The sequence below is a fragment of the Heptranchias perlo genome, chromosome 4, assembly GCF_035084215.1.
Source record: "Heptranchias perlo isolate sHepPer1 chromosome 4, sHepPer1.hap1, whole genome shotgun sequence".
Lineage (NCBI taxonomy): Eukaryota > Metazoa > Chordata > Chondrichthyes > Hexanchiformes > Hexanchidae > Heptranchias > Heptranchias perlo.
The window spans coordinates 98,548,122-98,560,771 of record NC_090328.1 but is presented as its reverse complement, the minus strand read 5'-3'; the positions used below and the strand labels follow the sequence as shown (position 1 = coordinate 98,560,771).

Sequence of the window (12,650 nt, the reverse complement as noted above, 5' to 3'; positions counted from 1 at the left end):
GAGGGGCAGTCCCTGACGAGAGGAAACCAGCTAACATGAGGGCCAAGAAGGGAAGACGACAAAAGGCGGCTAATTCAACCTTAGCACACAGGATCCTTCAGTAAATGGATCCCTAATACTGTTGGAATTTCAAAAGTTCCACCATTTACAAGCAATTGCCACCAACACCAGGGGAGCTGTACATCTGCTGCTGACTGCCTGGAGTTAAAATCACTTATAGGCTATATGTTGAGAGTTTGACCACTATTTAAATGGACTCAGTGCTGTGCAAATTTAGCAAAATTTGACAGTCAAAAATTCTAAGTTTACATTATATTATAAATCGCAGGTCAATCAAGTAAATACAAGCCCACTGTGAACATTCTACAATTGTCTTATCTTTAAAAACATTATGGTCAGGCGTAGGACCACTGGCTTACAGAGACTAAATAAGTCAGAGAAATGCTGGAAGTGTTTTGGGGATTGTATCCTGTGATTCCGTTCATTTTTCCATGAAAACTGAAAACCAGCAAGCTATACAGGATTAATTCTCCGACTGCCCTAGTCTGTATGGCTCAGTACCATGCTAAGTGGTGCATTTACCCATTACACCAGGTGCACTTACCACGAGGGAAACATATTAAGATACTTCACTTACAAATTCAAAAGCATTCCAAACACAAATTCAGTTCCTTGATTTCAATTCTTTAAATATTTCTAAAAGCGACTAGAGGCAAAAAGCATAAAGACAAATTGTTTCCATGAGTATGGAATGCATTACTACAAGTGGCCAGCTGCTTTTATGTTGATTTTGTGCAGCCGACAGCACCTGAAAGATAAACAGGATGCACAGCTTTAAGATCAACTGGTCAGAAGACCCATTTTTAACATGGCCATCCCGACTCCCTCCAATCTTTCTGGGACCAATAAACACCAATATCAAGTTTACCGTTAATGATGGCATGACACCAACACTTGTGTGTGCTGATTCCCATTTGTAGCATCACAACTTCATACGTACTACTCCCAAATTGTCACGGCCAGTCTGTGCACTCTTGAAGTAGCAAGACCCCAAATGTCACAAGAAAGCCCCCTCTACCATCCCAAACTAAATGAGGGAGAGAAGTGGTCTTCAGCTGTTCTCTCAATGTAAAAGCAGCAGCTATTGAAGCCAATCACAACATTTAAGAGGGAATTCAAGAAGAAAAATATACGGGTCGGTAGTAAGAGAAGGAAAATGGGTTTAGAATCTACAGCTGATGTGTGCAACATTGGAATGGGCCGAATGTCCCCTGTGCTAAAATTTTAATGATTCTAAGAGGTTGATAAAAATATTTAAGGAACATTGGAACAGGAGTAGGCCATTCAGCCTCTCAAGCCTGTTCCGCCAATCCATTAGATCATGGCTGATCTGTACATCAACTCCAGTTACCCATCTTTGTTCCATATCCCTTCATAGCCATATCCAAAAAAAACTATCGATCTCAGTTTTCAAAATTTCAATTGTCCTAGCATCCAGTGATAGAAGAGTCTGCGACTGTCACCAATATTGAATTTGTGCATTTTTAAATGAAGGATTTGGGCAGAACATAACATTCACGAAAATGTTAACCAGGAGACAAATATGTTATCATACATGCTTCAGTAAGTCCCACATTTAAATTGCAAATGAGCCACTTCAAACAGGCCCTTTTGCTCTGCATGCGATAATCGTTTTTCCTGAATAAGCCACATACCCGTCAATACAGTTGGCTGGAAACATGGTAAAAGAAAGGCAGGCTTGCATATAGTGCCTTTCACGACCTCAGGGTTTCCCAAATGCTTTACGGCTAATGAAGTACTTTTTGAAGTGTAGTCACTGTTGTAATTTAGGAAACGTGGCAGCCAATTTGCGCACAGCAAGGTCCCACAAACAGCAATGAGATAAATGACCAGTGAATCTACTTTAATGACTTTGGTTGAGGGATTAATGTTGGTCAGGACACCGAAGAGTACTCCCCTGTTCTTCGAATAGAGTCAAGGAATCTTTTACGTCCACCTGAGGGGGCAGACGGGGCCTGTTTAACATCTCATCTGAAAGACGGCACCCCTGACAGTGCAGCACTCCCTCAGTACTGGAATGGGACTTGAACCCACAACTTCTGACTCAAGAAGCGAGTGTGGTACTACTGAGCCACTGCTGACACAGGGAGAAAGGAATACAATCAATTCTCATTATTACAAAGAACTTCTTAATCTGACTACCCATCTGCTTTCATCACTGGTACAAATTACATCATTGTTTAATCAATGTAGTTTCATTGTGGTACGTGTTAAAATTGGCTACCGCGTGCAAAAGCAGGTGAAATACTCTGAATCATCCTGTCATCAGACTGTAGTTATGAGTAAAATATCGTCCGTTAACCCACTTCTAAGCAAATTAAGTGGATAAAAACAGGGATTTGAAATACATGTTCTTTGCTGAAACTCAAAGTTGATCAGTCAAAAGTGTAAGTGAAGTGTAGAATGAAAGACCCTACCCCTGGGGGTTACTGGCTTGAGGCATTGATTTGATACCAGAAATAGCACGAGAAGACTAATCTATTTCCTTATGCAACCCTGGACTGTTCAGTCTGAAGTGCTTTGTGAGGCTGATTAATGCTTTGATGGACTGTCCTTACACGTCAACATAGTTACTTTGTGCTCTGTGAAATTAATCTAATTTTCTGTGTTTCATATTGTACTAGAGGAACGTTTAAACTTTTGGTCTGTGGGCCACATGGGTGTGTACTAGGAGCCTTGCAGGCCACATACTAAGTTCAAATCCATTTTCCCATTAAACATCACATCGCTCTCATTGATGATACTGACAGATCTTAGTGTCTTGTTTTAGAATTCATCTGTGAGGCAACAGCAATAAGAACAGCCATCCCCAAACCTTTAGTACCAAGAAATTCACACAGGACAAACCAATTAGTAAGTGTAAACATAACTCAATTGCATGAGCTTCATGGGTAGCTACCAGGGCTCTCAAGCTGCATTCATCTCCCGGGCTGCAGATTGAATCCTCCTGCTCTACCTAAATAAATATATTTTATTAGTTACTTGGGCCTGGACAAATCCAAATCCAATCACCAATTCAAAGTGAGTCACTGATATTACAGCACAGTAGGCAGGCTTTCAAGCCCTCAAGCCTGTGCCACATCTTCAACAGCAACTAGCTACTCTTATCCCAGTTCCTTATTCTTTCCCTGCATCCTTTTATATTCTTCCTTTTCAAATATATACATGACTCCCTTTTAAACTTTGTTACAGTTGTGCATTAATAGCCACTTGTGAATTATTCCATGTTCTAATAACTTCTATGAAAAAATTCCAAACTTTCCCTTTTGTTCTTAGAGTGATAATACTGAATTCATACTCCTGTTACCAATTCACCAACCAGTAGAGACAATCTTTTCACTATTTACACTCAAAAACCCTTCATAATTTTCAAAAATCTCTACAAATGTACTCCAATTTATCTTTCACATCTCTCATGATCACTCTTGGTGGAAGCTTTTGGGGCCTCCTCATGCTAAATTTAACCAGTCTGAACAGAACTGCCTTTAAAGTAAGAAAAAACTTGCATTTATATAACGCCTTTCATGACCCAAGGACACCATAAAGCACTTTACAGTCAACAAAATACTTTTTGAAGTGTAATCACTGTTGTAATGTAGGGAAACACAGCAGCCAATTTGCCAAACATCTGAGCACTCAACAGAGATCCTCAAGACAGCATCTAAGTCTCCTTAGATCAAATAACTGAAATGGACCATAACGTCATTGCCTTTTATTTGTCTTGCATAAAATCTCTATGGTCCAGAGTGGGCAATAAGCAAGAGATTAAAGCTTTACTGCAATAAGACATCTAAGCACTTGTGTATTTTCTTTTGTAGAAATAAAAGTGCCCTAACTAGTTTAAATAGTACTTCAATTTTGCACCCGATAGAAAACCCTTTACTGTTGGATATTTTACATGCAGATTAAACTTTAAAAATATGTCCCAATTTCTCTGTCAATGCAGCAGGTCAGACAGACATCAGTGCTTGCCTATGGCAAAATGTTAACTTTTGGACCACTGGAACAGCATTGATTTTCTCTGGAGCGCCAAATATTTCACTGCCTCACCCCATAAAACTGTACGAGGAAGGCAGCTTCAGTAAGGAGGGGAACCATTGTGTGGCGAGTCTTACATTTCAAAATAAAATTTAAAATAAGTTGTGGTAAACAGAGGAACATGGCTCATTTGTATGTTGGGTTTGTGGAAAGATGGTAGGGGTAAGGCCATCTGTGACAAGTCACCGGACGACGTGTTTACACTCTAGGCTGCACTGCAGTATTTTTACATTTAACACACTGCTGCTATAGTCTGCAGAAACATGTGAGCAAGTAAAACTGAGCTTGAGAGCAAACATCTTCTACAGGACGAAGATTAATCTACGGTCATGTGTTATCAATGTACTTGACCGTAGATTAATAGTTACCATCCCCAGCAATCCTGGCTGTATTTTAATAACAAAAAAATTGCAATTTGTTTTGTAAACAGTCCCACTTACCGTGCTCCTGCACTTCAGCAACTAGCAAAATAGTAACATTCTGCTAGGTTAACATCTTTTATTAAGTTATTAACTGATGGCCTTTGATAGCTCTGAAATACATTCAGTGCCAAGGAGATGTACTATAATATTAACACGCCATGTTAAATTCAACCCTTAACTCACCCTTTGTCCTTGGCGTGTACATCGGCTCCATGCTGGAGAAGGAGTTGAACAATTCGGACACGGTTGTAACCGGCTGCCAGGTGAAGAGGGGTAGACTGGAAGCAACAACCAACAATTTTGAAAATAATTAGCATAAGCCAAAACAATTTTTGACCAAAGGCAACACTATTAACCTAAATAGGCTAAATCCACCCTTACTTCCAGAAATAGTTCCCAATAGGCATTAATAGTTTGCATTCACAAAACCATTGTGTATAATCCTGTGGGCCAAGCAGTCTTCAATACTTGGAGGTTCAGTTCAGATGTTCCCTTCCAGTGCAGCTTTAGTCAACAAGCATCAATACCGGTTATTTACAACACTACAAAAACGGGAAATCCTATGCTGATAATACATACAAGATTCATAAGGGGAGATTTTCATCTTCGGCGTCTGGCTGGTAATCTGGTGGGGTGAACCATTCGCCCGTTATTGAACCTGCCCGATTTACATACCATTGAAAATCAGGCGGGTGCTACAATGGATGGGTGATCCACCCCACCAGATCAGCGTCAGGCGCTGATGGTGAAAATCTACCCCAGAGATTAACATATGCGCCTGCCATGTTGTTAATAGAGTTTAAGGTTAGAGTATTAGGATTGAAAAAGAGAAAAAGAAATTTATAAAAAGATTATAAATAGCCTGAGTTGTTAAGTAATTTTGAATTTTAAACTTGTGTGTTGAATAACTACTTTTATATTTACACTATCTGTAGTTGGTTCCACTGAAGTGGAGGAAATCATGAAATTGGAAAAGTGGCAATTGACAAATTTTCTGCCTTGTAATTAAAACAGCAGCATTAGCCATAATTACATTCTCTAAAGAGAAATGTATTCCACAATGTTTCATTCCCTGGAATCATGTTTTAATCAGAAAAGTTTTATTCCATTAACACAAAGTCCTTTTTCAAACCAAGCATGGCCATTTACACATGGAAACAGAGCTTGAAATCAATACTAGTCACCTAGGTCAAGATCAGTACGATAATAATGGTTGTACAGCTAGTTTAACTAGGTTAACAGATCGGCAACTGCAGAGCAACAACTTTTGCCTGTTCCTGATCTGCAATCTCAACCTTGGAGAAAGAGACAATCACACCTTGGAAAGAAACTGCTGACAACTCTCATCTGATTAATCTGTGTCAAAGTGGTCGCCATCCACCTTGTACAATCTAGATTTAAAATGGCAAAGTAAATTGATCAACCTCCCCTTGATTGAAATACTCTATCCTTAATGTCTATTTTTGATTAGAATGGTAATATAGCTCAAACACTTCAACATATTTCAAGGGGAAAAATGAACCCATTAGAAAATAAGGGGCAAACATTATCTCAGCCTCGATCAGGTAGATTTTCTTTTAGAAAAAAGTGTTTGGTGTCTTGCAGATACAAAACTTCAAGATTTCTGCAGAACCAATCTTAAAAACGATCACTTTTCATTCCTTTCATCATAACCTCCTTTCTTGCTGTAAGAATCAACAATACTTTAGAAAAAAAATTAATCAACTAGTGATTTAAACCTCTGACAAATGTCAAGCTTACATTTTCAGCCAAGGAAATCATCTTGTAAACTTATGTTTCCGATAAAAGATTGGATTTGATCCAAAAATTAGATGGAGCGGTGATTTGGTTATGAAGTGTGCTGAAAACCAAGGCTAGCACATTTTTATATTCCAATGGAGACAGTCAATAAGTAGCCAATCAACAGCACATTTGCAACTGTCTAGCATGGACTACCACTTACATGAACTGACAGGCTTGGCTCATGGGATTAGAGACAAAGCTTTTGTCAATATAAAGGTTCAATGTCTCTTGGGTAAATTTCATACTCTGACAGAATAAAAAAGCTACATTTATTTTATTTCTAGTATTAGATGTTGTTGGTATACAATTTTTCAGAGGAAATTGAGAACTCCAATGCACATTAGTTATTGATCGTCCCAAGAAGATGGAAATCTCAGCAGATTGAATGAAATTACAAAGCATAGAATATCTTTAAAATGAAATTTAGATAGCCGAGTTTTTTTATTGTGGCAAGAATTCTTTAGCAGTAAGTTTTCAAATGTCATGCATCATTGCTTCTCTATTACTGCCAACCAACACCACCTCCCTTCGCAAGGAAGTGACAGGCTGGGTTGTAGACGGCTCCACATTTAGCAGCATTGTGGTTTCATGATCAGTTTAATGGAGACTTCTGCAGGGTCCAGCTGCAACCCAGTCGGGAACTGGTAGAGCTTACCCAGTGCAGAGTATAAGAATCTATACCACAACAAACCCTTATCAAAAGAAAACTGAACCAAATTCAAATGGACCTTTAAGGTCGGTATCTATATAACTCAATGAAAGGGAAAAATTTGGGATCTAGGAACGATCAAAGATTTGAAATAAGCTGGGAATTTGGGGCATCAATTTTCTAGATAATGCAAGACAATTGAGCAAACGTCACAGAAATCCCCTCATTAATACTTAATACGGCATGAACAAATTATTTTAGTGTGGAGTAGTGCTACACATTGACAATTTATTCAATTGCTAAAACAGCATGCTCATACTACACAATATATCCATAATATATCCATAATATACCCATAGTAAATAACAAACAAATCCATCTGGCACCATGTCAAAATTGCTACTGCAGGACACTAAAATCCAAAATTAAAAAAAGCAATTTGAAATGTGTCAAACACATACAAACATGCAAATGTCTGAACTGAAAAATCTATTTGTGCAAAAATTTAGATCTTTGCAGAAGTGCGTTTGGGGAATCCATGATATTAAATAGAACCAGAGTGATGCAAGAACTGGTTTACTGCCTTATGAATTTTGATCACGTTGCTGATAACAGGAAGTGGACATGATTTACTAATGTGCAAGTAAGAAAGTCAAAGCTTCACACCGAAGAAGCCTTCAGAAATCATCTTCAAAAAACAATTTTATCCCAAGTGGCTTTCCATTACTTTTGCACACAAAATTTCCAGTACACTATATTCAAACAAACATTTCAACAGGAAATCACTAGCCACATTTGGTAAAAATCCTATAAATGTTGAAGTTTTATGGATCCATATCCAGTTTCCAGGAAGTTTAATCTTCAACAGTAATCCAAAAACTCGAAGTCTCATGAATTTGGAGAAAATTGAATGAAGCATTAAATTATTGTGGATAAATGACCAAAGGCTAGAATAGTTGGGCATGTATTTGAAGGCACGACACCTTTATTTGCTTGTTTCTAAGATGATTGTTTATACGGTTTAAGAGATTCAAGAAAGACACCCATTTTGAATAGGATCTTTGAATACAAGCATTTGTCATACACCAACAGAATTAGGCCATGGTTGTCAACAAAACAATGAGGGCAAAGTCCATTTTACATATTTGACACCATGTCAAAACCATCCAATAATTCTGCTTTCCTACGTTATAGATAGCCCTCACCCCCACAAACAAATTTTGTTATCTTCTCAGAAGAAACTGGCAGAGTATAAAAATACAACTATATAAGAGAACTTCTAAAACAGTAACAGAAGCCCCGCTAAATAGAAGCATCTTCCACAAAGAGTAAGTGCTGTAGAAGGTAGGTAACAGTACTACCTTTCAAGAGATGACTTTTTGGATATGTAACAGCACCCATTTAATGCAGAAGAACCAAACTGAAAACCAGAGATGGTCAAAGTGTCAGCTTTGAAGACACCAAACTTGATCTTTAAGATCAGCCCAAGCAGGCTGTGTAATGACATGACTCATGGATTTCTTCCTACCAATGATAATTCAGAATACCTTAGTGTAACTCAACTGTCTGTCTAGAAACAGGAGGCTCAAGACTGTGTGTCCCATGAGGCACAAAGCTGCTTTAATAAAAAGATGGAGATATACAACAAACCAAAATACTGCATTTTGCTTCTCAAGTGTGAGGCACAAGATAAAAAGCACGGCAATCTTAAAGATAGACACATTCAGAAACTATTTATAGAAGAAACTTAGCCTTCCTGCTCCTCATCCTTTCTGAGAGGATTGCAACCGTAATACAAATATCCTTCACTACCAGCTGAAAATACAATTGGTAATGATCAGACTCCAGAAGGGAAGCCAACTCAGTATCGCTCCTGACCTCAATGTTTGTGCATTCTTTATGTCCCGGAGATATACATGGTGACTTCAACTGCCCAATCAATCCAAGTACTTAGAACACTGGTGGTTTTTTCATCAGAATAATGCAGTTTATGCAGCAATATGATAGAAATGTTTAAAATTATGAAAGGACAGGCCACGGTAAAAAGCAGATGTAGTTGAGGGGTGTAGGACAAAGAGCCATAGATACAAGATTATATACAAGAGATTTAGCACAGAGAGCAAGAGAAACTTCTTTAAAGAGTTGTGAGGCTGTGAAATTAATTTCCAGGGTTAGTGGTTGAGTCAGAAACAATGTCAACATTCAAGATTAGATTGGATCGGTGGATGAAGGAAAAGGAGATAAAGGAATATGGAAACAGGGAGGATAAACGTGATTCGGACTATTGCTTGCGTGGAGGTTAAAAACAGACAGACTGGTTGAGCCAAGTGCCCTGTTCTGTGTTGTAACTTCTATGTATTTCTATTTAAGTAAGGATGGTATTCATTCAGCAGTGGTTCACCTCTGTCTCAGCTAACCAAAACCTTGTGCCACAAATCTACAGGTAGTAGACATCTGGCAAAACTGAAATTTAAACTGCACAGATTTCAATTTATATTTGAAACTTCCCTTCTCCCCCCTCCCCCAGATCCCACTAAAGCACTACATTTGGATTTTCCTTACCCAGATGAAGTTTGCTGCAGTCCAAAGTGCAGGATTGGCTCAGATATATTCCACTCAATAAGGCAGCCAGCACTAATTTAGACACCTTTAATTCACCTAAACGGTCCAGCAATTAGCACCACATGTGCACTTCAGTTGCGAGGTCCTAACAAATTTTTCCAGAACTGCCTGTCCTTTGAAGTAGTTCTATGGTACATTAAGGTTATAATGTGTGACCGGACAGATTTCCTACCATTTAGCTATTTCCAAACCATTTACTTTGAGCAGACTTTCATTCCTTAACAATTATCCATGAACATTTGAGATATTTCTTTATTCCATGTTTGCTTTATAAATACCCCATTTCTTTATAAATACTCCATTATTGTATCTTTAAATCTTCCTTTAACTACCAACTGTCACATTAATATCACAGGAGGCATTAACATTTTTATTGTTTGCACAAGGCTATAAGAGTTGGGCCCGTTTGTAAAAGTTCAACAGCTGCAGTAATATCATACCAACCTTCAGAACAGGTTTCCGCACCCATTCGAGCAGACTAATAATGGTGTGTTAACAAGGACACTATTGGAACATTGCAATGTTCTTTACTGCAAGCTATTTATACGCATCCTCTTAAATGCACAGGACTGTCTTACGAAAAGTGATATGGGCACGTTGAAGATTTTTACGTTCTGAAAAAATGAGCTCCCTTGTAGGGTGATCTTCGTTCATCAAATGATATGCCTCCTCCATACACCCATAGGAATAAAACCTAGCTTGGTACCGTGCAAATCAAAATTAGGCAAGCAGAGAATGCAACCATTTAATGACATGGCAAAATGGTGCAAGTCCTGGGGCTTTCTTTCAGATATGATACAGAAGATCATGTGCAACACCAACATGACATTTTTATGTCCGTACTCAGTGCATGTTTTCCCCAAAACTAATCAAGCGAGGCTCTACTCCCATGGTGTGTGGGAGATACTTATATGAAAAAATGCTGCTGCACAACTTACTGAAACATCCCTTGATTTGGAGAGGCTAATGTACCATAACGTAAAGCAAATTGCAAAAACATAGTTCACTACAACTTATTTGAAAATGGTCTTGAATGAATCCCAGCTCCCTTAAGAGATACAAAGATGGGTTCAGTGAAGAAATGAAACTTACTCTTCTGTGCATTGAAACAGTCTATAAAAACAGTTGAACTTTCTTGTCAGAGGTGACCACAGCACTGTCTTCATTCTTTTAATGTTTATCCGACATATACTTTCAGACAGACCCATGATCAGCCCATGGACGAAATCACTATAGAGGCATTTATCAAAAGTTTCTTACTTGGAACCTGCAAGACTTTCCCCAATCCTACAATTCCATAGAAGACCACAGATAGTCCTCAGATCTTTTCTAAGGCAGCTTGTACCATAGAACGATAAGCTGAAATTAAATAACTAAGTCTAAACACTCCAATTTCACGTTTAAAGAAGTTGGGAAGAGCAGGAACAAAAAGTCAAAAATACTGGTTATCCCGCTTTGTTCTTCATTTATCTCCCACACATCTCTTGGACTATACCACAGAAGTGCCAATAATGCATGACAATTTGATGCTAACCCTGCCCAACGATCAATGAGTCTGTTTTTGAAAGACAAGCCCAGAAAACAGCATTTAGTGGAAGTGTGAAAATTGTTCCACGTGATCACCTTAGAATAACAATTCACATGCATATGTTGCCTTTAACTTTGGAAAAACATTCCAAGGCACTTCACAAAGGCATAATCAGGGAAAAATGGATGCCAAGTCAGAGAAGGAAATATTAAGAGGGGTGATCAAAAGCTTAGTCAAAGAAGTGGGTTTTAAGGAGGGTATTAAAGGAGGAAGTTGAAGAGTTTAGGGGGAGAATTCCAGAATGTGGTGCTTGGGCAGCTGAATGCATGGCTGTCAATGGTGGGGCAAGGGGAGGGGGAATGCACAAGAGGCCAAAGTTGATGGAATGGAGAGTTCTGGGACTGAGGGCTGAAGGGGGTTACAGAGATAGGGAGGGGAAAGGCCAGAAGGGACTTAAATCACAAGTATGAGAATTTTAAATTTAAGGCCTTGGGGGACCAGGACCAATGTAAGTTGGCATGTACGGAAGTAATGAGTGGGCAGGACATAATGTAGGGTAGGCTATAAGTTTTGGATGAGTTGAACTTTACAGAGCATGGAGGATAGGAGGCCGGTCAGTAAAGCAATAGAATAGTCAAGTCTGGGAGTAACAAAATGGTGGATGAGAATTTCAGCAGGCGATGGGCTGAGGCAGGGTGGAAATGGGCGATGGTGTGAAGGTGGAAGTAGGCAGACTTTGTGACAGAGAGGGTATGGGTTCAGAAGCTCAGTTCGGGGTGGAATGTTATTGTCATGTTTATGTTATTGAGGGCATTAACATTTTTATGGTAGTACAAGACCATAAGAGCTAACTGGGCCCTTTTGTAAAAGCACAACTACTACAGTAATTTCCTACAAACCTTCAGAACAGGTTTCCACACCCATTTGAACAAACTAATAATGGTGTGTCAACTGAGTCACTATTGGAACATTGCAAATGGAAATTCAATAAAGCTATTCTCTTACATAGACACGATAATCTTACAAAAAGCTACATGGGCACAGAAGATTTTTATCTTCTGAAAAGATGAGCTCCCTTGTAGGGTGATCTTTGTCCTTCAAATGACATGCATCCTCCATACACCCATAGTAGTAAAAACTAGCTTGGTAGTATGCAAATAAAAATTAGGCCAGCAGAGATTAATTAAATGGCACCAGAGTACAAACAGTCAGGTTCAATCGGAGACAGAGGAAGGGAAGTGGATGGAATTGGTGGCAAGAGTATGGAGTTTGTGGCGGGGGCCGAAGACAATGGGTTTAGGTCTTTCCAATGTTTAACTAGAGGAAATTACGTCCCATCCAGGACTGGATGTTGGACAAGTATCTGACAGCACAGAGACAGCGAAGAGGTCGAGAGAGGTGGTGGAGAGGTAGAGTGTCTGTCATCAGCATACATGTGAAACTTGACTCCGTGTCTTCGGATGATGTCGCCAAGGAGCTGTATGTAGATAAGAGATGGTGCAAGCAT

At 39.0% G+C, this 12,650-nt stretch overlaps 1 protein-coding gene across 3 annotated transcripts in view; it reads right to left on the bottom strand.

The window, feature by feature from the left end:
- The window catches only part of tnksa (tankyrase, TRF1-interacting ankyrin-related ADP-ribose polymerase a), a 144,351-nt gene that overhangs the window by 55,141 nt on the left and 76,560 nt on the right, over positions 1-12,650 (bottom strand). For all 3 annotated transcript variants that reach the window (XM_067983374.1, XM_067983376.1, XM_067983375.1), the window contains one exon: positions 4,725-4,819. In XM_067983374.1, the coding sequence (XP_067839475.1) occupies positions 4,725-4,819 (95 nt within the window). The remainder of the gene's footprint in view (positions 1-4,724; positions 4,820-12,650) is intronic.